Raw genomic sequence first — 27,049 nt, forward strand, 5'->3', positions numbered from 1 at the left:
TACATTAACTGCTAGGTAAGGGATAGAACTAGTGTTGTGCACGTGTGTGTTGTATATGGTTTAAGTCTGAGCTGTCTTATGCAATGGTATTATCGAAACAGTTCTCCTAAGGTAAGGTGTAGGGTTAAAGGTACACTTACGGTAACACACATTAGTAAAGTGGTGCAGGGAGATTAAATTATAAAGCCTTAGAGCTGTAGGCCTCAAGGTAATTTCTCATCTGGGATCAGATGTTTCGCCTGGTAACAGTACTCTGCACACAACACGTTACAAGCTGCATAGATTAAACAAGACTTATCTGCACGAATAAGGTGACAATCTCCTTGTATCAATTACGTGGTTACGTTGTACTCTAGACGTAGGTGTTATACGTATATTGAGCTGCTGGCCAAGATTTGAAAAATCTACATTTTATCCAGTGTCCATGTACCAGATGACAGTGCACTCAGAGCAGAATGTCATACAGGCAAAATGCAGATTTCAGTTTTGTGCAGTTATGTTTTCATTAATACAATCCTCTACAGCCCATAGTATAAGTACTTGACCTAAAATGCTTCTCATGATGTCAGAAAGTTAGGTCAATATAGTCTGTTTTTTAAATGCCCAGTTTGTTCACAGCTTCCTCTTTCGCTGTCCTCTTTAATGCATAACTCCTATCCTTGGTTAACTTGCTGGCTTCTTTCTTTATACATCGGAGGGACCCTGACGTTTGGCAGCGTGTCCAGAGCAGTTTGTTACATTGTCCTAGATGGTTTAATTGATTCTTTTGCCACCTGCTCACAAAGACAACTCTGTTTACTGGACTCAGGGCTTTTACTTCATCTTAACTAAAACTCAACATTTGTAAAGCATTACCATTGTTTAAACTATTGCCAGTTCTCTTTAGCTAAGGAAAGAAGGCATTTGTTAAGTTAGTTACTGTTCAATACTAAATGTCCTATCTTTGCAAAAATTACGACTGCTACCAAGAACTGTAACTTATAGCAGCTTGCAGTCTTTTTTCAAGAAAGTATCTGGTCTTTTTATTGGGTACTTTAGAATGTTGAATTTTCACACAAATTTTGCAACTGTCTGTGTTACTCCATAGATCCTACTGTGGTTTTGGGGGCGGGTATATGTCAGTTTCCACTTAATATATCCACACACTACATACAGCTTTTTATTGGATTGCCTTAACAGGGTCTCACCTAAAGATGAAAGTGTCTTAGAATGACTTTTAAAATCCTTTCCTGAAGAATACCTGTTGTTAAAGAACGCTCAGACGTTTTCACTATTACTACAGAAGCAGTCAAAGGAATCTGCTCCCCCCACAAATGCTACTTCTGGTATACTTTGTATCTTTTTGTGCAATCTGAAATTGCCTAGCATTAACATTACCTCTGTATCAGCATTGTCAGTAATCTGCCTTTCAGTTTTTCTTTGGCAAGTGCCTTTCCTTTTGCACACCCTGTTAACGGCATCAAGTAGGGATAATCCTGTAAGTTTTCCTTTTCTACTTCTGACTCCAAATCTACATTTTAACATTTCTGTAAATAAATGTTTACAAGCCACTTTGCCCTATTTTTACTTCCATTCACGTTTCTGTTTTCCTAGTCCTCCTCTAAGCTGGGTTTGAACCCATGTTTCCATTAACTCTTCCATTTGACATAAACATTCGACTTACATAACTTACTACATTTCCTTCTGCCCTTCTTCTCTAGAGTGCAAGACTAATTTTTTATTGATCGTTTTCACACAAAATAGAAAATGTCTACTCATTTATTTCTTGCGTAGTTTCAAGACAGTAAAAATAACCAGCTATTACTAACAACCATTTTTTGAGCCTTCAATAATGCCTCTCAGATATCTATATGAACATGTGGTCTTAGGATCAGAATGACATTATACACTGCAAATAACATTGGTTCATTAACGGATTCCTTGTCCTAACATTTCCTCCTAGGTTGTACCCTATTTTGGAAGAGCCTCGACATTTGTCCATACCATCTTAAACGTTATAGCTGACATAAAGCCTTTATTGAGCATTAATTATTTCTTTTTTACAACTCACTATCAGACATTTCTAATCGATAAATACTACAACAGTCCTATGACTAGGCTTGAACTTGCTGCTGACAATGCCATACAAAGCAAGTGAAACATGGCTTTTCGAAGACAGAAAAGAATGTTACAACCACACACACTTTAGATGCTTTTCAAACATTTTACTTCAACGATCAGACCTGTACACGTTGTATTCTTTGGTTCCATTCTTTTCAGGCTCAGAGTCGGCATTTTAATCCATTTTGCTTGAGGTATTCTCACTCTGGTTTTGGCTTTCAATATTCTATAACTCACTGACCTGTAGATCAATCATGTGCTGTAAAGCCATTCTGCACTTTTAGGACAGCTTGAAAGCTGAAGGAATGGGGAAGAACAAGGATTTTATGCTTCCTCTTTTTTGTTAGTTGCATACATCTGTTACAAAATTTTTGAATGATGGAATGTTACGGACACTAAAAGGGAAGCACTGTGTAGGGGTTCAACAGATCTACAAAAAAGTGCATAATTTATGCGTGCAGGTCAAAATAAAAACAGATAAGAAAAGTTCTGCACATTTGTGGTTTTCTTGAAAAGAAGGTTGAGTCGCAAACTGAAACGGGAAAGTGATGAAGCAATACACAAGCAATAATGCCGACAGGGTGTGTATTAATGTATAATTAACACCCGCCCAGAGGTGTTATGAGGCCCAACGCAATGTAACACGTCATTTTATTGAAATATTCTACATTATGAAAACTATAATATTTTAATGAGAACAGTTAAATTTACATATTTAGTAATATAATGTTCATTTGTCTTTGTTCTTTGTAACACAGAATGTTATAGGTGCATTGAATACGCATGCTGTTAGTTTAAACTAAGTGGTTTCTGATTTCAGATTTTGTGCTTTTTCTTGATTGTTGGTTATTTTGATGGTTGTTTTTTGTTCCTGTTGTGCTGTATGTTGCTTCATTGTTTTCTGTTTTCATTTGTTGGTGTCCAGTAGTTTGTAAGGCTCGTTTCTGACTTGTGTCCAGTTATTGAGGTTATTCCCCTTGGGTAGAGTCCTGCTTTTGCAAGGATTTGTACAGCAGTTGCTCTTATACTATGGTTGGTATATCTTCTGTAAATATTTGTTAAGTCGCTTATTCGTGGCATCATGTTTCATAGGTAATTTTTCCCCACAGGTTCTCTGGTGTACCAGCATGTATGAAAATCAAGATAGTGCTCTGGTATTTTCGATGGTGGGGTTTTCTGATAACTTTGCGGTATGCTTCTGATATGATGCTACTGCGCATAATGGATTGTCTTTTTGTACCCCTCATTGGTAAGATCGGACCATAAATTAATCTCCCTGGAAATCCACATCCCGCCCCCACCCCCAGCACAGAAGACCACAGTGAAGAACTTCTCAAAAGCTGACTTCACACTTCTCAAGACCAAAGTGGAATCCTTCAAGGCCCCCGGGCCAGTGGAAACCACAGCCCACTCTGCTGAATTCTTTATAAATGCATTCTATGGACACCTACAGGAATGCATGGATCATGCAATCTCAAATAAAACCAAGACCCATTCCCCCAAAGGCAGGCATCCTGTCTGGTGGACCCCAGCCATTAATAAGCTATACAACAGAAGGAGGAAGCTACTACATGATAGAGCAAAATCCCTAAAAGGGAAGGCATCTCTGATCAGTACTAGCAAAAAACTACGAACGCTCATAAAATCATCCAAGGCCAGATTTGAGAGAAAAATTGCACAAGACACTAAAGATAATCACAAGGCTTTCTTTAGTTATGTTAGAAACCTGATTGGAAACTCCCAGATATGCTCAGAGTTAGTCCAAAATGACAAAAAATACACTGAACCCACAGACATTGCCAACATACTAGCAGACAGGTTCAGTGCAAATTTCTCTACCCCCTCCCCCCCAAAGGGACAAATATCTATCCCAGCAGAGTGTTGCCTCCCTGACATCTCAGATGCCCAGGTGAGAGCCGCCCTTTCCAAAGCTAAAAACACAGCATCAATGGAACCAGACGGTGTCCCGGGTTGTGTGCTACATGAACTCCAAGAAGAGCTAAACCCACACATAAGGTAGCTGTTTAATCTCAGCCTTACTACAGGATATGTACCCAAAGAATGGCGTACAGCAACAGTGGTCCCACTCCACAAAGGAGGTGTTTCTATGGACCCTGGAAACTACTGCACCATAAGCTTGACAAGCCTGGTCTGCAAAGCTACGGAGAGGATCATTATTGAACTCATAAACAAAGACACTGGGGACCTACAGACACTGGATCCTACCCAATTTGGCTTTGTTAAGGGCAGATCCTGCCTCTTGAACCTGGTTGACTTCCTTGAAACAGTCACCAAGGCCATTGATGAGGGTAAGGTAGTTCACACAGCCTACCTTGACCTTGCAAAAGCCTTCGACACAATACCCCACTCGGACATCATAGACAAGCTCACCAGCTTAAATGTAAACCCCTATGTCATAAGATGGGTTGCAAACTGGCTCAAGGACAGAACCCACAAGGTCAGAACTGCTGGAGCCATGTCAGACTCTAAACCAATCACAAGTGGCACCCCACAGGGCTCGGTCCTGGGACCTCTCTTGTTCGGTATTTATTTTTCTGAGGTACAAGCTAACATAGGAGGATTGTGGCTGACCAAGTTCGCAGATGACTGCAAACTGGGCGCCATAATTGATTCTCCAGCGGACACAAGCATCCTTCAAAAGGGTCTCATAGAGATGGAAAACTGGTACCAGAGCCATGGCCTGAAACTAAACGCCAAAAAGTGTATAGTCATACCCTTTGGGAAAAACAAAGTGCCCACAAATTACCACATAGGTGGTAATCCATTAAGTACGGAAGAAGTAATTAGGGACCCAAGTTGACAGTAACCTCTCGTTTGACACTCTCATTGCCAAAGTGGTTAGAAAGACCTTCTATATTGCCCACCTTATCATGAAGGGATTCACATCTAGATCGGGAGAGGTCATTGTGCCCCTTTACTCTTCCCTCATCAGGCCCATAATTGAGTACAATGCCCCATTTGGGATGTACCTTACCCGACACCTGCAGCAATTGGAAAGACCCCAAAAGTACCTCACCAAGAGGATCAAGGGACTCAAACATATGCCATATGCTGCCCGGCTAAAGAAAATTCAGCTCTACTCAGTAGCATACCGCCTACTCAGACGCGATCTATGCCTGACGTATAAGGCCATGTCCAACCCGGAATTAATGGACATGCTCCACCTCAGAAAATCCAAATCCACCAGAGCTAGGCGAGCGAGAGATTTGAACCTCAGCACAGAAATAAATAGGAAATGATGGAGGGACAGATTCATAACCCAGAGGCTCCCTTCACTCTAGAATAAAATCCCAGTCCATGTTAGGCAGAGCCCTTCACTGACTCTCTTCAAGAGAAATCTTGACGAGTGGATGGGAGATTGTAGGTTTACCCCGGGGGTCACTTCTGTGTCACTGCTAGACAGAGGTACAGTAAACTAAACCTTAAAATGGGCACAGTATACTCATTCCAAGGGGTGGCAAAAGCCAAACACACTCTGGCTAGGCTTATAAATGCCCTAGGGCAGATAGCCTAGTATGAACCTATGAACCTATGCATAGATTTGATCTCTGTTGTTTATTACTTTCAGCTGGGTTTTTGTGGTTTTTAGTTTCTTCATTTGTTGTTAGTGTCAAGTATTTTGTTCCTGTGGGATCTGACAGTATTGCGAAGCATTCTGGTTTCAGCTGTCTTTGTCCTTCTCTCCCTGTTCTTGGCATGTAGGTAAATCAAATCAGACCTTTGTGACAAGACCTTGAGGTGTGTTTGGTGACGGTGCTTTGCAGTCTCTTATTGTTTTCACGTCTTGTTTTGAAATTGCAGGATGACGGCTTGCATTATCCTGATTTACTTTTATTATTTTTTATCATGGAGTGAGTATATTGTTTGCTGTTTTGAATAATGGGTCTGTTAAAATGTTTAAGGCTCTGTTTTATCCAGCTCTTAATGACATACAGCTCTGCAAAGAATATTGTTTGCTGCTGGTTGCTCTTACTTCAGTGTAAAAGAGTTTTATGAGGTCAGAAATGTTTTGTATGCTGTTGGTTTTTAAGTTTATTTCTATGTTTTTGTGTTGACCCCATTCATATAATGTAGATACTGCCCATTTTGTGTTTTTGTGAGTATTTTATTATTTACTATAGTGTTCTTTTCCTTTTAGTTTTTCACCTGATACTGTTCGGAATCCATTATTAGATGCAGTTGTTAGAAGTTGTTGAAGTGGAGTGTTGGTTGTCTTTATTTTTGTGTTCCTGAGTTGTCAGTAGTTGAGGTTGCGGCTTACTTGTTACCTCTGTTTCATTGTTTGGTGCTACTTCTGATGGTTCGTGAGTGTTTTCTGTAATTTTTTGCATTTTTCTGTTGAATTTGGTGATAGTGGTATTGTTTATATTTTCCGTAGTTGATTTTTCTTGTGTTTCTTTATCATCTCCATTGTCTGTAGTACAGGTTTTTCCTTCTTGGTTTTCTTCTGTGTCAGCTGTACATGTTCTTTTATTTCCTTTCTTATATCTTCTAGGAAATTACTTAAGTCAGTTGAATCAAACAGCTGAAATGATATACCAAATGGGTTTGACATGTTTTTCTTCTCCTGGTTTTGTTTATTTTTTTCTGTCAGACTTTTCTTCTGTTACACTTGTTGTGTAGTGTGCTGGTCTGATTTGTGTTGCTAGGTGATGAGGTCATGTGACCATCTATTGTGTTTGTTTAATATTGTGTATAAAGTATATGTACACAGAGATTAATGGTGATTTTTGTGTGGTATTTGTTGTAAGTTTTGGCCACTAGATGTCACTGTCTATATATATTTTTTTCAAATAGAACTTTTATTCATTTTACTTCATAGACATATCACAAAACAACTGCAGTTTAGAAATGCACATTAATACAGAAGAGATCATACAAATAACAATTATATACAATATGTACAACAGTGCTGCTTAGGGGTAAGGCAATCCCTGCAGATAATCATAGTCAATGATAGGTACAATATTTTTAACTCAAATTGGTGACAGTGAATTCAATGCTCGATGATTTGCTAAAACTAGTAAATTATATTGGGATCAGCTTTTTTTTTTTTTTTTTTTATGAGAGACTCTTAAAATGAATATGGGTCTTATTATTTTGTTGGTATATTTACGTTTTTGCTATTTTGCTAGAGTTTGATTTTGAAGCTGTATATGGTTACTTAAGTATTGCAGTGGTTGTTGAAGTTTGACTTTAGTTTTGAAGACTAATATAACACTTTAACAGAAAATGTTTATTTATGCTCGCTAAGTAGGAAAGAGCTTTTAGCGAGCGAAAAAAAAAATGGCAACTGTTTATTTTTCAGTTCGAGTTTCATGGTGGTTTAATATGCTGCTGTGAAGTGTTGCTCTTGTTTCTGGGGGGGCATTACTTGTTCATTAATACCCTGCTGGAGAACGATCATTCTCCAATACGGTTTTAATGTCAGAAATGTCCATTTTCTAAAATACATTAATTTCTCCAAAGAATGGCAAAAGCTTTAGAGAGGGGTCTTTGGAAGAGGGAACAAGGAAGCAGAGCTGAATGTACAACTGAAAATGGTAGAAGGGGTGGTAAACAGACCAATTATCAGCTGAAGAAGATGAAAAGCAACCGACTTCATGAAGACTTTCATACTGTCATTTTTTTTGTTACTGAGATACAGTGTATGAGTCACTGAAAGTGACCTGAACTGTTAAAATAACACATTCAGTAAGTCATTCTTTGGCATTCTGAAATACGCCCATTTCATTCTAAGAATTGCAATTAAATAATTTGCTATCATTTTGTACCACTGCAGCTGTAGTACTGCTTGTATTTCATTTCTGGTATTGTCTCCCCTAATTCCTCTCTCTCTGTGACGCACCCAGGAACAAGCCCATATAGATTATTTGTGCCATTCTGCAAGTAACAAGCAACACTGCACACATGTCACTGTTCTTTTTGGATGCATTATTTGTTTTCATTACTTATTAATATATAAAGAAACAAATAAACTGTCAATAAATAGAGACCACTATGTCCTCCTCATTTGTTAACAGTCATCCTTATCAGAAAATATGCTGCTTTTTGAAAATCAATATCTCACTTCTTACTTCATCTGGACGTGCTTTACATCCATCTTGTACATTACTGGATTCAGCCACAACTTCGACTCCACAAGCTAATCAGGGAAGCTTCATCATTTCTGACTCCACAGCCTCCCCCAGGGAAGCCTATAATAAGCCTGTACAAACAACCTTTTGTAAAAATACTTCCTAATGTCACCCCTGTGCTCGCACCCTATTTGCCATTTGAAGCTCCTTATTTTTCAATACCACCGTCAGTGAACTATGGCGCTCCTTCAGTTCTCCACAGATACTTAAAATGTTTGTGTTAAGCCACCTTCTGTCTACCTTCAAGAATGTACAATTAAAGTTCCTTTATTTTCCTTTCATAACTCTACTACTGCAGATAATCTATGATTTTGCCACCATTCATTGCACAGATTTCATTCCATCCTTACCTTCATGCAACTAGGATCTCTAGATCTGTAAGCAACTAATATATCCAGATCTGTAAGCAATACCAGAAGTGGGGGCCTCATAAGGACCTGTACAAAGGATGAGTAGCCAGCTTACTACTAGCGATGCACCTTGCTGTACGTATCGCATGACCCCCCCCCCCATCCATTAGTCCCTTCACACTGCAAGAGAAGAAACTTGTCCTTACATGCTTCCTGAGTCTTGGCTACTTATCCCCTGTGCAGATTTAATATCTCTTGCTACAACATTATAGTTCACCAACAGACTCTTTTATTACGCCACATTTAAAGTAAAAGTGCATTATTCTGAAAACAAGCAGCTGGAAATAGAGAATTTTTTAGTCAAAAAATATATTTAAATAATTGCACTAATAAACTGCATAGGTAATTGGTAGCGAGAGAAGTACAGAGCTAAATAAAAAAATGTCAGCAACTTTGTGGCCAGTCATGACCTGTATGCAACACTTTAATGCCATGAAAATAGCTTTGTTAAGACTACACTAACAGTGTAACTGCAATATTAACATACATTTCAACATGCAAACATTGAAAATAGGAACAAAGTCCTTTGAAAAGTAGGTAAATCCAGCCAAAAATCTGAACATCTAATTAACATAAAATTTGAAAGACAAAATAGCTTGCAACTCTTCCTGCTTCTAGTGGGAATGCGGGATAGTACCCAGAAATACCTGTTTAAAAAACAGTCTGACAAAAACGATGGAAAATATACGCATACTGTCAGAGAGTCAGTGCAAAATCTGTAGACTTTAATGAAACATATTGCAAAATTCTACTACACAGGTTCATTTACTTTTGCTTCAAAAACGGTCAATGTAAGATGTGTGCTCACTTTTTTAAATTATTGGTGCCACTAATAGGTTGGACATGTAGTGTGGTTTTCTGTGTACTAGACAGCTTCAAAAGTCATGTGTGATGTATGGATTCACAAAATTGTGTGAAGGGGTAAATCTAGACTGAAAATAGGGACATACCTCCAAAAATAAGATCATCATGTGCAGGGGTAAATCAGGTCTGAAAATAGGAACATTCCTCCAAAACAGGGCCATTTCAGAGGTCTGAATATGAATAAATATGCAGCGAGCACATTATAAATGAACACTGTTGAGTGAGCGTCTTCAAAGTAACAGGAGATATTTCTTAAGTGCAGAGCATGCTGTGATATTTACCTGTTTCCTGATACTTGCGGTTATTGCTTGGTACCAGTCTTCTAGAATGTTTTCTTTATCATGATGGATAAGATACTCGTCCCCATCTCGTGTTTTTAACTGTACAAAACCAAAAACAAATGCATCAGTTGTAAAGCAAACACTCGCACTAAAGATCTTAGTCTACCACATCAGTAACACCAGATGGCGTGAAAGATACCTAACCCAGTGTCTCCCACATTTTCTAGAATAGGCTCAGCTTACATATCAAGCTGAGTACTTACCTACATAGGTCTCAACCTCTTAGCACAAAAAATCTGGACAAAACCAAAAAGAATGGGGGACAGAGCTCCAAAGATAATTGCAATTTTTAAATATTGCTCTAACAGAGTTAGAAAGCTGCTGGTATAAAAGGATTTGTGTTACTGTATGTTTTCTGAAGGATATGAAGTCTGAAACTCAAATGCCTGTCACTATTTAGCAAATTCAGTCCTCACTAATATGCCACAAAAATCCAGAAAATCACAAATTTTATGGGCAACAGACCTGGACATGCTGCGAAAAAGCTGGACAGTTGAGAGGTATACTTACCTAGCAACCTTTAAAACCAGCCTGGATGACTGGGTGGGTGACTACAAATTTCACCTAGAATATGTGAAGAAAATCTGTCTAATGAGGACATGGTTAAGTGTTCCACCAGAATTGGATATTGTGGCTGATTTTCTCAATGGTCTCTATGGCTGTAACCTTACTAAGAACCCATAAAGCTATAACTAGTATTTTACATAGAAAATGTGACATAATATTTAGAAAACATTTGGCTGTGAACAATACAGCACTGCAATAAATGTTTGAGCTTACCTGGGGATACCCCTGAATCTCCAGGAAGGGAGTGCAATAAGCTTTGCTATGTTATTGCCATTTAGCTGACACTGAGAGTGATGTAACAAAATGCTACAGTTACTGTGTTTACCATGACTTATAATACCCAGTTTAAGACCTAGAACCTAAAGAATAATGCCACTATACAAATAGTCTGTGTTGAATAGTTTGACATTTATACTTTTTTAGTAACCCCTATGTTTCCAAAGATACGAATATTTGTTTGAAATGTGAGGATGTGATTTGATTCTATCAAAACGTTTAGGCTCCGCCCACTGACAATTCTGGTGCAAACTTCCAGACCTCCACTAGAGGGGAATGAGTTAAATCCCTGTGTATTATCACAAGGCAACAGCAGTAATAGGTTGAATCAAATGAAGCATGCAGGATAAGCGGTTTTCACATCACTCACACACACACACACACACACACACACACACACACACACACACACACACAGGTACACACACACACACACACACACACACACACACACACACACACACACACTGGCTTTCACATCACCGCCTCCAAAATGCATGATGTCCAGCCAGGCAAAAGGAATGCCAAATGCTGTGCCAAAGAAATATGAAAGAAATGGAGTTACTACCCAGATCAATGGGGGCATGGTTAATACAGAACACTAAGGAATATGACAGGGTCTCCCTCCACCCTTAAGAAAAGCAAGAACATAAACCAACTGTTCCATGGAAACAAGCCATATGATGAACAAAGAACTGATTATTACAATAGTGCAATGTTCCAGTGTGTTCATCCTTAAAGACAAAATATGTACATTAGTAATCACGCAACGAGTTTCAGATGTCTAGCATGCTGGAACCGTAAAGCATTTGCAAAAACAGAAAGCAAAATTAGAGATGTTAAACTGAAACATGCTGATGTTGCTCAAGTAAGCACATGTTTCAAAAGAAACTCAGATACTCAAAGTATAATGGAGGTTGCAACCAAAAGGTGACATCACAGGTTAGGAGCAGAGGTGATTGCTAACAAAACCTGAGCCATTACTACTCCAGGTAAGAACATATTGTTAACTCCCATGAAGTGTGTTTTATTGGACATCTGCAGAAGTGTGCTGGTCTAGCAAGAGACAAAACAGAGGAAAAATGCATTAGAGGCCCAGTCACATTACACAATAATATTCAAGAAATTACATATGCACCCTAAAACTACATCACAGGTATATAGTGCACAACTGCAATGCCCAGTGATTATATCTAACTCCTTATACTCAGCAGATAGATGGCTTTGAACCCCATACTTTGGCATCTTATATCTAGTAGTTTAGCCAAACTGTAGTTACTCAAGTGATTTCGCACCTTGAAATGTTTTATATCACAGAAGAAATGCAGAAGCAGATCAAGGCAGTAACACTATGGGTCACACTTACATGGTGCACAGAACAGAGGTCTGTCTGCATTGTAAGAGTGGGATCAACAGACTATGGTGCACAGAACAGAGGTCTGTCTGCATTGTAAGAGTGGGATCAACAGACCATGGTGCACAAACAGAGGTCTGTCTGCATTGTAAGAGTGGGATCAACAGACCATGGTGCACAGAACAGAGGTCTGTCTGCATTGTAAGAGTGGGATCAACAGACCATGGTGCACAGAACAGAGGTCTGTCTGCATTGTAAGAGTGGGATCAACAGACCATGGTGCACAGAACAGAGGTCTGTCTGCATTGTAAGAGTGGGATCAACAGACCATGGTGCAGAACAGAGGTCTGTCTGCATTGTAAGAGTGGGATCAACAGACCATGGTGCGCAGAACAGAGGTCTGTCTGCATTGTAAGAGTGGGATCAACAGACCATGGTGCACAGAACAGAGGTCTGTCTGCATTGTAAGAGTGGGATCAACAGATCATGATGCACAGAACAGAGGTCTGTCTGCATTGTAAGAGTGGGATCAACAGACCATGGTGTACAGAACAGAGGTCTGTCTGCATTGTAAGAGTGGGATCAACAGACCATGGTGCACAGAATAGAAGAGGTCTGTCTGCATTGTAAGAGTGGGATCAACAGACCATGGTGTGCAGAACAGAGGTCTGTCTGCATTGTAAGAGTGGGATCAACAGACCATGGTGCACAGAACAGACGTCTGTCTGCATTGTAAGAGTGGGATCAACAGACCATGGTGTACAGAACAGAGGTCTGTCTGCATTGTAAGAGTGGGATCAACAGACCATGGTGCACAGAACAGAGGTCTGTCTGCATTGTAAGAGTGGGATCAACAGACCATGGTGCACAGAACAGAGGTCTGTCTGCATTGTAAGAGTGGGATCAACAGATCATGGTGCACAGAACAGAGGCCTGTCTGCATTGTAAGAGTGGGATCAACAGATCATGGTGCACAGAACAGAGGTCTGTCTGCATTGTAAGAGTGGGATCAACAGACCATGGTGCACAGAACAGAGGTCTGTCTGCATTGTAAGAGTGGGATCAACAGACCATGGTGCGCAGAACAGAGGTCTGTCTGCATTGTAAGAATGGGATCAACAGACCATGGTGCGCAGAACAGAGGTCTGTCTGCATTGTAAGAGTGGGATCAACAGACCATGGTGCACAGAACAGAGGTATGTCTGCATTGTAAGAGTGGGATCAACAGATCATGGTGCACAGAACAGAGGTCTGTCTGCATTGTAAGAGTGGGATCAACAGACCATGGTGTACAGAACAGAGGTCTGTCTGCATTGTAAGAGTGGGATCAACAGACCATGGTGCACAGAATAGAAGAGGTCTGTCTGCATTGTAAGAGTGGGATCAACAGACCATGGTGTGCAGAACAGAGGTCTGTCTGCATTGTAAGAGTGGGATCAACAGACCATGGTGCACAGAACAGAGGTCTGTCTGCATTGTAAGAGTGGGATCAACAGACCATGGTGTACAGAACAGAGGTCTGTCTGCATTGTAAGAGTGGGATCAACAGACCATGGTGCACAGAACAGAGGTCTGTCTGCATTGTAAGAGTGGGATCAACAGACCATGGTGCACAGAACAGAGGTCTGTCTGCATTGTAAGAGTGGGATCAACAGATCATGGTGCACAGAACATAGGCCTGTCTGCATTGTAAGAGTGGGATCAACAGATCATGGTGCACAGAACAGAGGTCTGTCTGCATTGTAAGAGTGGGATCAACAGACCATGGTGCACAGAACAGAGGTCTGTCTGCATTGTAAGAGTGGGATCAACAGATCATGGTGCACAGAACAGAGGTCTGTCTGCATTGTAAGAGTGGGATCAACAGATCATGGTGCACAGAACAGAGGTCTGTCTGCATTGTAAGAGTGGGATCAACAGACCATGGTGCACAGAATAGAAGAGGTCTGTCTGCATTGTAAGAGTGGGATCAACAGACCATGGTGCACAGAACAGAGGTCTGTCTGCATTGTAAGAGTGGGATCAACAGACCATGGTGCACAGAACAGAGGTCTGTCTGCATTGTAAGAGTGGGATCAACAGACCATGGTGCATAGAACAGAGGTCTGTCTGCATTGTAAGAGTGGGATCAACAGACCATGGTGTACAGAACAGAGGTCTGTCTGCATTGTAAAAGTGGGATCAACAGACCATGGTGCACAGAATAGAAGAGGTCTGTCTGCATTGTAAGAGTGGGATCAACAGACCATGGTGCACAGAACAGAGGTCTGTCTGCATTGTAAGAGTGGGATCAACAGACCATGGTGCCCAGAACAGAGGTCTGTCTGCATTGTAAGAGTGGGATCAACAGACCATGGTGTACAGAACAGAGGTCTGTCTGCATTGTAAGAGTGGGATCAACAGACCATGGTGCACAAAACAGAGGTCTGTCTGCATTGTAAGAGTGGGATCAACAAATCATGGTGTACAGAACAAAGGTCTGTCTGCATTGTAAGAGTGGGATCAACAGACCATGGTGCACTGAACAGAGGCCTGTCTGCATTGTAAGACTGGGATCAATACATAATAACATGAAATGCACACATCTAAGTCTACAAAAAAAATAAATCATGCATCCTACTTAAGAAAATGTAATGTAACAATCGATTACTGTCCAGCAGGTGAGTTTCCTCTATCTGAAATTGCTTTCCTGGATCAACCATTCAGGAAACGGTAAACACAAAATGTATGAAAGCCTGTCAGAATATTTGGTGAAATGCACAGAAATGGAATAAAAAGAAGCAATGCATTATTAAATAAGTTACAGCTTGCACTGACATGTAAAATGATTCCATAAATAATGGAATGAGGCCTCACAAAAACCCGTACAAGCAAATGGGGGTCTTTGGTTATGGCTCTTGGATGACTTGGCAGAAGGAAACAGTTTAGCAGTGTACTGTAATTAACTACTTATTTTTAGGAATCAATAAAAAAGTATCCAAGACCACTTATTTTAGGAGCAAGACAAAGGTAATCGGGAAGGAGGGCATTTGCTCCAATGTAAGTGTGGAGAAGTGAAAACAGTACAGAGCTGTAGGAGGCTGACAACACTTACTAGAAAGTATACAGGATGGAGGGAGAGGATGGAGTTTAGTTAAATCATGTGGCAGTCTGTCTACTTTATATATCTAAAGAAAGTGAATGCCCCCATTCCAGTTCAGTTTTTCATGTCCTGGACATCATTAGTCTGACGCAGACACTATTTACAGCTTGAACTGCATGAAAATGTAATGAGACATGCAGATAATCCTACATAGCCTTTACACAGTGTGCAGCTGTCCAGTGACGCTCATAGTCCACTGCCTGTAAGCAGCCCATGCTGTCTGGGCCGTATAACTGTGCACACAGACAAGCAGAAGATGCTGGTCATGAAAATTACAACTCTGTTCCCATTGAACTGCTTCACGACACTATAAAACTCTACATCAATACATGGAATGTACTGGAATATCTGTCAGATTCTGAGTGAAAGGAGCACTTTCCTCTAAAATCCCTGTGATGCTCGAGTTAAATGAAGGACAGGGCAAGTAATAGTAAATCTCAGACTCACACTGCAAAGAGAAAGCAGACAGAAGTGTTGAAACACAGTGCCATGGAATTCACAGTAAATACCACAGCAAAATGCATTCAGCACTGCATAAACCTTGTTAAAAACTTCAGTGCTGTTACCATGGTTTCAATCAGCCCTGAAAAGCAAGTAGACTCTTAAAGAAAATATGCTCCTTTTGAAGGAAAACTGCACAGATTTTGTATTTTCCACCATAAAGCATTTTGATATACCTATATTTAGGGTTTGGAATGCGCAAAGGATAGATACATTGCAAACATTTGTGCAAAAGGGAGGATGATAACTACTAAAATACACTACATGCACCATAAGTTCAATAAAAATAAACTGCTGATGCCATTTACTGTTGGAGAGGGAAGCATTAAAGGTTTTCTCCCCTGTATCCTTTTTATTCTGCCACATGCCACTCAACAAATCTTACCAAATTAGACTTAATACATTTGCCCTATATTGGGTATCCCACAGTACCCAAGCAAGAGCCATCCAGTGGGACCATCAGCATGACAGTTGTGATAGTGGTTTGTCCCTCTGCCTCTGTTTCATACATTTCCACACTTGCTGTGGGGGAAAGGGAAACCCTCATCAAACTTTCCATACTAGTCTTGCGTATCCCCCAAACTAGGACCCTTTGGTGACCATTCACTGTCCCCAGATAGAGAACTAGTTAGTAGCTCCCCTCCTAATCAGCAGCTCACAGCCTATGGAATTCAGACTCTAGATGCATTCTGTCTATGGCCCTAACCCCCATCTGGTGGGTGACGTGGGCACCTGCATCCCAGGTGGGACCTACTATGCTCTCCTTTGACACTGGTACACTCCCATACACACACAATGGTTGCTGTTACTGATTTGGTAGCACAAAGCTCACTTTCTCCAGTCATGGCCACTGGTATCATATAATCCTTCACTAGTATGGAAAGTAAGTAGACAACCAGAAGCCACCATTCCTTTGGAGAGGATGGGTGAGCTGTTATAAGGCACTTGCTCCTACCCTCTCACCCTCAGCCCTTTTGGAACCCACTCCCCTATAAAAACTCTGGTCATCTGGGTGACTGTCAGGGCTTCATCCCTTGTAGTTTCATCTAAAGTATCCTCATCATCAGCCCCCTTTTTCCCATTTTTTGTACATGGGGTCATGGTATCATGTTAACTGTCGCCAACTCTCTCGATTCAGTGCCACACTCCTGCCTTCTTCAACACTTATGCCTGTCACAGACCTTTCACACAATACATCCACCTTTTTGCTGGATGTCCTCACTTCCTCTTACCTTCTTCCTGTCTATCCCAAATCTTCCTCACCAGATTGTCTTCTGCTTTTCTACACATGTGCCCAAACCATTGTAATCTGTTCTCTTTGAACTTTTCTGCAGTTGGAGCTACTTTGGATTCTGCTCTTATGTCCTCATTTTTTTGTCTATCCCACAGTGTGCATCCTACCACCTTCCTTAGGCACTTCATTTCCATCACCTCTAGCTTCTTCATCTGCTCTGCCTTTACTGCCCAGGTTTCTGTAGCATACAGTAGTACTGGTCGCACCATCTTGTACACCTTACTTTTCAGCTTCTTTGGCATTCTTCTGTCATACATTACACCTGATACTCTATGCCAGTTGGCTGCAGCCCCTCTGATTCTAGCTTTGACCTCTTCACTTAGACTTCCCTTCTCCTCAACCACCCCTCCCAGATACTTGAAGCTGTTTACCTGTTCCACTATCTTCCCTTCTATCTCTATTCTCAGCTTTTTCTGATTTCCCCAATTTGCTGCCATTACCAGCATCTTATTTGTGCTTAGTTTCATCCCATGTGCCTTCAGATTTGCATTCCATTCTCCTATCCTTTGCTGACGTTCTAGCTCAGAGTCTGCCTGTACTGCCACATCGTCTGCATATGCTGTAGATAGCCTTCACTAATTCTACCAATGTTTCTGGGACTTTGAACCACTGCAGTACTGCCCAGATCAGCCTTCTTGGTACCATATCATATGTTTTTTCCAAGTCTAGGAATGCTCAGTTGGACTCTCTCCGCATCTCCAGCTTCTTCTCAACTATCTGTCTCACTACAAACATCAGGTCAATTGTGCGAATCCTGATCCGAATCTGAACTGCTCATCTCCCATCTTACATTCTACTACTCTGTGTATCTCTTTAACAATCACTCTCTCGAGAACTTTCATGCAATGTGATAGGAGTTTGATGCCTCTGTGCTGCCCACAGTTGTGGATGTCCCCTTTCTTCTTGTATACTGGCAAGAGTATGCTTATTCTTCAGTCATGTGGGATACGCCTTTCTCTCCACACTGCTATTAGTACCCTCAGTAGCCATTTCTCTCCTATCTCACCCATCATCTTTATCATATCTGCTGTGACTTCATCTGAGCCTGCTGCTTTCCCTGACTTCATCTTCCTTAGTGTTGTTCTTCTTCTATGATGGGCTCCTCTTCTTCTCTCATCGTAGGCTGTTTCTGGGGCAGTACAGCTTCTGTGGGGTTTTCTTCCTTCAGAGGCTGCTGGAAATACCCCTTCCATCTGCCTTTGATGTCCTGTGGACTGGAGAGCAGGTTGTTGCTGGCATGCCTTATGAAGGGTGTCTGACTATCTTCTTTATCTTTCTGTCTTTGCCTTGCAACCTGATATAGTTTCTTTGTATCCCTTACTGAGTCACTTTCCAGAAGATGGTACAGTGCCTCCGATGTCCCATTCTTTGCTATTGCAACTTCTTTCTTAGCTTCTTTTTAGCCAACCAGTAGTCCTTCCTAGCCTGGTCAGTCTTTTCTATCTCCCACTTCTTCCTGCATGCCTTCTTTCTTTTGATGACTTCCTGGACTTCTGCATTCCACTACCAGGTTTCCTTATGTACCTTATTTCCATACCTGGCTCAGCTACATATTGTTTCTGTAGTCCTAACACATGCTGTTTTTAGGTGCTGCCATTCTTGTTCAGCTCCACCTATTTCCTCCTCTTCATGGGATGCCAGAGCCCTGAGTAATTCCTTGAACTGTTGTACTTACTCTCCATTCAACTTCCAGGTCTTCAGCCTGGTCTCTGTTGACCTTAGAGTCTTCTCTGACCACTGCTTGCTGCTGATTGTGGCAACTAGTGGTTTATGCTGTGGGCTGACTGTTTCATTAGGGATGACTTTGCAGTCATGGAGTCTACCCCAGTGCCCTTTCCTCACTAGGAGGAAGTCTACCTGATTTGCAAGTGTATGTGATCATGTGACTGTGACCGTCTCTCTCTTTCTGAACAATGTGTTGGCTACTATCAAGCCATTTACTATAAGTCTAGAATGGCCTCTCCTTTATTCCTCTTGCCCCACCCATGTGGACTCAGGTTCATAGGTTGGTACTAGGCTATTGGCCCTAGGGCCTATACAAGTCTAACCATAACAATTCCCTGGATATTTCTTCCCCCAGTATTTACTTCTCTGGACCCCTGTCTAGCAGGGCGGCTGACATGATCCCCGGGGTGAATTTCCCATCTCCCATCCAATCAGGCATCCCTCATATCCTGTTCTTTCTTGTCCTAATATGTGCATTCAAGTCACCCATTGTCAACACCAATTCATGTTGCCCTGCTTTATCTAGTAGGTCCTGCAACTGCTGTCTGAATGCATTCTTTTCCTCACTATCACAACCCTGCTGTAGGGCATAGGCTGAGATTATGAATACTGCCCTATCATTACTCTGATTGCCCTGTCACTAATTCTGATGAAATCCCTTACTGCCTTCTGAAGCCTCTCTATCTGCATCATGTCAGTGAACCTACATTAAGTGTAGCAATTCTCAGTTCATGTTTGGCAGGTTGGTTGGTTTTACGCCCAGGTTTCACTCAACAGAGCTATCCCAGGTAATCCAAGCTGGGCAACTAGACACCAGCCAGCCAGTAGTTTATTGACCCAGGGATGCTGGGCTTTATGGTGGGTACACACCGGCCAGTAGGGGCACATACACCTCTCCCACTGTTGGCATGGGTCCCTGGCATTGGTCAGAGTAGGATACTGTGCACCACAGTAGATGCCTAAAGTGGTTGGTCTGTACAACTCTTCCCCTATAGGGCACCATGTACAGTCTGTGTTGTTGCCCACAGCTCTACTGATTGGTGAGATGAAAAACTCGGCATGTTTTTCAGAGTTGGGAGGAACCTCATAGAGACACGGGAGAACATGCAAACTCCAAACAGGCATTGGTTGGAGGTCAGGATCGAACCCTGTACCTTGTGCATGGAAGGTGAAGACCTTAACCATTTTGGCAACTGTGCTGTGTAGTTCCACCTAATGTATGTACCTACAAAATGCTGTTTTCCTGCAGAATGTTAAGAACACATTAAAGAAATCTCCATTTACGAGTCCCTTCTATATCAAGCATTCACTAAGTGCAGAGTAATTCTACCGAAACTTACTGAGGTTTTACTCTCCTGTAAAATTGCAGCCAATACTACAGATATGTTTTAAACAAACAACAGAATCATTTAAATTGGGCTGAGCTGGTTGGATACTGACTTACTTCCAGCACATTTTTCTTGCTAGTTTTCTCCTTTATTGCTGAATTAATAACAGCGCCTCGTAACTCCAGTGTGTGCTCAGCAGACATCTGGCTGGTTGCTTGTCTCTAGTGGAACAGAAAATAAAAGTAACTTTAATAAAATACTCCAATAAAAATAAATAGATCTTAGGATGTAAAAGAAAGCAGTAACAATTTTGCATTTTTTTGCACCTTAATAAGCTCATACTCAATAGTTCCTCATCTCCAACATCAGCTGAGCAGACAAAAAGGACAAACAGACAAACATGAAAAGAAGGTGGAGGCTGACTCATTGAGGAGGGACACTGTAGACGAGGAGGATGGAAATCGTGGTCAAATGTGCGCTGGAAAAGTAACCAAAAGACCATAAATGTTTCAAAACAGTCATTTTTTTATTTACTGGAGGCTCTTGGCGCAAAAGGATAAAGCCCTGAATATGACCCACATAAACAATGACCACTAAAGCCCTGACTATGACCCACATGAACCACGACCACTAAAGCCCTATGACCCATATGAACCAGGACCACTCAAGTTCTGATTATGACCCGCATGAACCAGGACCAATAAAGCCCTGACTATGACTCACATGAATCAGGGCCAATTAGTAAAACTGGCACTGGAGGAGGTGGCCACAGAGGGTTGGCATAAGTGGCCCATCCACTCAGGGGAGGGGGGGCTGCCTGACAAGCCACAGTGGTGCTTGTTGCTGGACGTGAGGAAAATGCAAGAGAAAAACTCAGGCAACTACATGCAAGGGCTATCATGAGACAGCATGTGTTGTAACCTGTGTGATGTGTGGAGCCACTTATACAATGAATGGCCATAACAGAGCAATTCACATCTTCACCACAGTGTGGTGCGAGACGGTCATGCGGCAGTGGAGATTAGGCACACAAGCAAAAAACGCTGATGGCTCTCTGGGTAATGGCTACAGTGAAAAAGGCATAATCTGGTGACTGGAGAGCAACAAAAAGAAAGATTATAAAAAAGTATTTTTTCTCATTTAGAAACAATGTAACAATCAAACTACTGTAATTAAGAATCATAAGAAAGATGCAACTCGGTTAGAAAGAATGATTCAACGAACAAGGAATATGAACGGATCAGAATTTTTATAAAACACACTCAAAGTACAGTAAAAAATCCTTTAAGACAACCAAAAGTGACACTGTGGTCCTGGGTGATAAAGATTTAAGAAAAGGATTTAATGCCAAACATTCTTAAAATAGACCCGCATTAGTGTCCTCTTTCCTTGTACACTGGCAAAGGTGCCTACATACAATGTAACCTTCAATCATGTTTAGTGGAGTTACACAAAGGAGCAATTTGGGGCAACAAGCCTGGCCATGAAATGTACCACACTCTAGCTGAGCACTGTGGATTTGTAAAAGCATGACTTGGGTAGGTTGACAGAAAATAACAAAGGCTTGAAGCAATCCATTGCTCATAGGTGTTTACTAGGATAATGACCACAAGGGCCTTTTTAAGCCTAGCCTTGCATCCCAAATCTCTGACAAGTTTTGATACCCTTGATAAGTGTAAGCATGGGCCTGGGAGATGAACTCTTAAAGGTTACCAGAGTCTATTAGAGATATAGGTGCCAAACCAGGGACGAATTTCCAGTTTCCCATCCAATTGTCCAAGTTGAACTCTCTCCAGCAGGCCCTATTTATATTACAGGCAAGGTTTAAGTCATTAGAATGGGTAATTCTAGTGCTGCTTGTTTTGTGGATATGCAGGAGGTCCATCAGAGTGGGGTCTGACAATGCCCAGTATGCCAGGCATAGATCTCCCATCAAAAGTCCAAGCATATATCTCCTATAAAAAGTCTGTAGGAGACAGAATACAGGGATAGAGCCTTGAGCCGGTCTGCACAGGACATTTTACTTATGCCCTGTATTCTTTTAGTGAGGAACCTCTGTGGATGTTCCAATTGTTAGATATGCCTGGTTAGGTACATACCAAAGGGGGCATTGTATTCAATGATAGGTCTGATGAATGCCAAATACAGTGGAACAATGACTTCCTTTTCCTTGGATTTAGATGCCACACCTTTGTTTATAAGTTGTGCAGCATAGAATGATTTCTTCATCACTGTAGACACATGATTGTCAAAGGCTAGATTACTATCTATGTGAGCCCCTAAGTCCCTGACTACTGGGTCAACTCTAAGTGGTGTGCTGTCAATATGATAGCTACCAGGGATGGATGACTTCCCAAGGGATACTATTATGCATTCCTTGGCATTTAGTTTTTGTCCATGGCTCTGATACCAGTTGTCTGTCTCTGTCAGTACCTCCTGGAGAACATATGTGTAAGTGTGAGACTCAATGACAGTTCCTAATTTGCAATCATCCGCAAATTTAGTCAGCCATAGACCACTGACATTGGCCTTGACTTTTGAGAAATAAATAACAAAAAGAGCTGTCCAAGGACTGATCCCTGAGGGACTCTATTTGTGACTGGCCTCTTAGAAGAAGTAGACTCCCCAATTCTGACTTCCTGGGTCCTGTCTGTGAGCCAGTTGGCTATCCACCGGGTGACATACGGGTCTGTACCTAACTTCTTGAGATTGTCAGTAATGTCCGAGTCAAGTAATGTGTCAAATGCCTTAGCCAGGTCAAGGTAGGTAGTGTGAACGATTTTGCCCTCATCCATTGCTTTGGTGACCTTCTCAAAGAAGTCCACCAGGTTGAGTAGGCATGACCTGCCCTTGATGAAACCAAACTGAGTTGGGTCCAGTGTCTAGAGGTTTAATATAGCACTACTGGGGTTCACTTCACTATCTCAAAATACTGAAATCTGAAATTTCAGTATCTCGAGACTAAAATAGCGAAAGTCCAGTTCCGTCAAAGACTACATAACCAAATCTGGAAATGTTGAATCAGCGGTTGTAGTGGTGCGCTGTGTTAATGGATAGCTGGAGATTCAGGTAAGAGTTTATATTTTAAGGGTTTTGGGTAGGGATTTTAGTGTGTTGGGAAGTTGCAGGTGTAGGTTACGGTATGCAGGTAAGAGTGTGAGTGTGTAAGTGTTGAGAATGGTGGTGTTTCTACGTATGTGATGTGTGTTTGTGCAAGGGGAACGTAGACTGTGTAGTGGTTTCGTGTCTTTGTCATTTTAGTGCGACCTCGGAGTTAGTATATATAAGTAGCGGGGTGTGGAAGGTGCAACCTCCACATGGGGGGGTGCAGGGCGGGCTTGCCCCCCTGCTTATATGTAGGGTAGGTTTGTGTATTTGTGTTGTTATGTTTTGTGTGTGCTTTGTTTATTTGTTGTAGTGTTGGGATGAATGTGTATGCGTGTTTGTTTGTGTGGTATAGGGTGTGTTTAAAAGTTGCGATTTTGAATTTTGTGCTTTTGGGGTTTCTGTATTTTTACTTTTCGGCTTTATAGTCTCTGAGATACTGAAATTCGATATTTCAGTATTTTGAGATTATAAAGGGAATCCCTCTATTGATCACCTCCATGATAATTTTCTCCGTGGCTTTACATACAAGACTAGTGAAACTTATGGGTCTGTAATTTCCGGGGTCTGTAGATGGTCCACTGTTGCCTTTCTCCATTCATGAGGCATGATGCCTCTTTGGAGGGTACAGTTAAATAGTAAATCCACAGGCCATGACAGGTATTTAGAAAGCATCCTGGGATATTGTCTGGGCCCACTGATGCAGTGTTCTTGGTCTTAGACAGAGCATTAAGGACCTGTTCCCTAGTGATAGTAGAGGGAGTTATATTTGATGATATTTCCTGAGGGAAAGTTGAGGTGGAGAGAGGAGTAAAGTTGGAGCTGAATTTATGAGCCAAGATGTTTGCTATATCTTCTGGCTCAGTATAGATGGTCCCATTTACAATGAGCTCTGCACACAATTGTGTACTGCCTTTAAGGTTGCGGACATAGCTAAAGAATGCTTTTTGGCTGTTCTTGGCCTGGGAGACCAAACTTGCCTCAAATTTGGCTTTGGTAGACTTTATTTGTCTTCTGAGTTGTTTATTTAGTTTGATGAGAGCATTTTTATCGTGCTGGGTGCTGCACCTCCTAATTTTTGCCATGATTTTCTTCCTCCTGTTATACAGCCTACTGATTTTGTGATTCCATCAGAGTGGCTTGTTATTTTGAGTTAGCTCTGTACTTCTTCCTGGTGGGTACAGCTGTATCTGTGCAGCTATTAACATACTTATACAAGATTTTTGTGAACAGTTCTGCATAGGCAGCAGTCTTCTCATGGTTTATGGGGGCCTGAAATTTTGCCAGGTTCTCACTTAATAGTAGAAGGTTAGCCTTAGAATAGTTCCTGAATATTCCAGGTTTAGCTGGGGGTCCAGGTTTTATTTTTACTTTAAAGGAGACCATTTTGTGGTCTGACCTTAATAGGGAAGGCATTACAGTAGGGGGTGTGCAGCAGTCTCCCATATTAGTGAGGACCAGATCCAGTATGGTTGCATTTCTGGTTGGTGTATTGACTATCTGGTCCAGGGAGTTTGTGTTTACAAAATCCAGGAATCTCTGTGCATGTATGTTTGGTGTTGTATAGGATTTCTAGTTAATAGTGGGGCAATTAAAGTCACCCATGAATATGGTATTGGGTTGGATGGTTAGTGTCTCTAATAAGTTTAAATACAAGGTATGGGTTTCCTGGGTCATAGAGGGGTAGTTATAGCTTGGAAGGAAGTGGTATGGTGATTTGAAAATGGAACAGCTCAAGTGCATTGTCTTGTTTGACCAGCCTTGAAGTATATTTATTTTTGATGAAAACAGAGACACTTCCACCTTTAGTACCTGTCTGTGAAGTAGCTGGCCTAAATGTGTGGACGGCATTATAACCTTGCACTGTTGGTGTGCTCTCCATGGCTTTAAACCACGTCTCAGTGACCATACATACATCAGCATTCTCTAGGGTAAAGACAGCTTCTAGGGAATGGAGTTTTTTTGTTTAGACTCCTAGCACTGAGCAGTAATATCTTTAGATTTTCTTGGTTTTGATTTGCTATGTTGGAAATACATTCAGTTTGGTATTGCCTAAAAAAGGCACTGTGGGGAAGACAATGTTTTAGCTAATATTCAAAAGCTTAGAGGGGAGAGATGCAGACCATTCCTGCCAAAGCAGTGTGGTCTGTTGACCGTCTCCTTCCATGACGACAAATATTGCACCCCCTTAGAATGACACCAGAAACTAAGCCAATTATTAAAGTCAGTCATCTTTTGTTCGTATTGTGGCATCATCCTTAGAGAAGGTAAAATGCTGCTCAATGATAGGCTCATACCAGCCTGGGACACATATTCCAAGAGCTCCATGCTGTTTTTCTTCATATAGTCTAGGGCGGTACATCTCAGGTCACTTACTCTCGCATGGACTATGACTGAGTCATATTGGTAATTATGGTCCAATGACCTGGGTGCATGCATAATGTGGCAGATCTGAGCCCCTGATAAGCAACTGACCGTAACTTTCTCCTTACTTAGCCTGGTGAGAGGGACATCAGTGTGTCCAATGACTAGAATGTTGGATTGTGTGGTGGCTTGAATTATGGGTTTAGAATTAGAGGCTACAAGAGATGTGGCTGTATGTGTTGATGTAGGTGTTTTCAAAGAGTGCATTTGGGGCTGCTGAGGGTATTTGTTATGAGTACTTCATCTAGGAGGTCTTTGTGCTTTAGGAAGGTTACATTTAAGTGCCTCAGCATATGTGGGTCTATGTGTCTGCTTTGAATTGTGAATGATGGATGCAGCATGTGTACTACTGACAACCTTATTGACATTAGGAGTACTTTTATGAGAGCTTTGCCTCCAGTGACATTGTGTAAATACATCTCTCACATACCATATCAGATGTCCTTCTCTGCTCATGTTGCACTATTCATAACTGTAGGGAGGCTGCTGCCTGCAGCACTGGACATCCAGCCAGTATACCAAAGTCTTAGGATCAAGGGTACATGCGAAGTTGCATATCAGAGCCATAAACCAACGTCGGCTATAAAGGTGATATCTGCACATAGCCACTTCAGACTTTTTCTGCCACAGTGATCTATGGACCTCTGATGGTCAGCTCTGGGAATCAGTTTGCTCATTTCTTTTGGCCGTCCACTACAGATAAGTACCCTTTTGGGTTTTTTGTTTACCTTTCTTCTAGCTTTTCAAATATACATGCAAGTTAGGAAGGGGAAGTTTGCTTGTGGAAAACAAATTCTACATAAGGAGACGCATGATCAGTGTTTGTTTTCTTTAGGTGAAGGCCATGATCATACATCTTGCAACATCTGTAAGTCTTTCATGCCAAAGACACTGCGCAGCTGCGTACTTCCTTAAAACTTTACTTAGAAAATGAGAGACTCCAACATTTGGCATTAAGTATGGACAGTGGGGCAGGTACCACCAAACAGCCACCTCGGAAGAAGGCCAAAAAAGTTAGGCCTGATGTCCATGCTGCACCTCAGGAATCCAGTGAGACTCTTGAGGCAGATGTTAGCCCGCTGTCCCATCAGACGTTTGTTTCACAGGTAGAACCGGGAACTATGGCGAAGCCAGTTTGGTGGAACCACAGAGTACGTCTGATGACGTTGACCAACCATCAGCTAGCTCCTGATGGTGAGGGGGAACCATGACTCGTCAGAGAGGCCTACTCCCATCTTTTCATCCACCCAGGCATCGGCTCCAAAACCACCTCATCCTTCTCCTCCTCTTTAGAGGAAGCAAAAATTAAAACACAGAGAAACAGAACCAGCTCCTAGATAGGAAGCCTTTTCTCAGAATCCATTCAGAGCCTTCCAGCCCCTTCAGTCCCAGGTGCCCTAACCAATACCTACACCTCTTCAGGCCTTAGAGGAGTCACAGGAGGAGCTCTCCTCTTCTGA

At 41.6% G+C, this 27,049-nt stretch overlaps 1 protein-coding gene across 5 annotated transcripts in view; it reads right to left on the reverse strand.

The window, feature by feature from the left end:
- Positions 1-27,049, reverse strand: part of ARHGAP27 (Rho GTPase activating protein 27) — a 1,395,760-nt gene that overhangs the window by 164,661 nt on the left and 1,204,050 nt on the right. For all 5 annotated transcript variants that reach the window (XM_044055389.1, XM_044055387.1, XM_044055388.1 and 2 more), the window contains 2 exons: positions 20,177-20,281; positions 9,814-9,912 (listed from right to left, as the gene is read on the reverse strand). In XM_044055389.1, coding sequence (XP_043911324.1) covers positions 9,814-9,912; positions 20,177-20,281 — 204 coding nt within the window. The remainder of the gene's footprint in view (positions 1-9,813; positions 9,913-20,176; positions 20,282-27,049) is intronic.

The sequence above is a fragment of the Protopterus annectens genome, chromosome 13.part0 (assembly GCF_019279795.1).
Source record: "Protopterus annectens isolate FY-2018-M chromosome 13.part0, PAN1.0, whole genome shotgun sequence".
Lineage (NCBI taxonomy): Eukaryota > Metazoa > Chordata > Ceratodontiformes > Protopteridae > Protopterus > Protopterus annectens.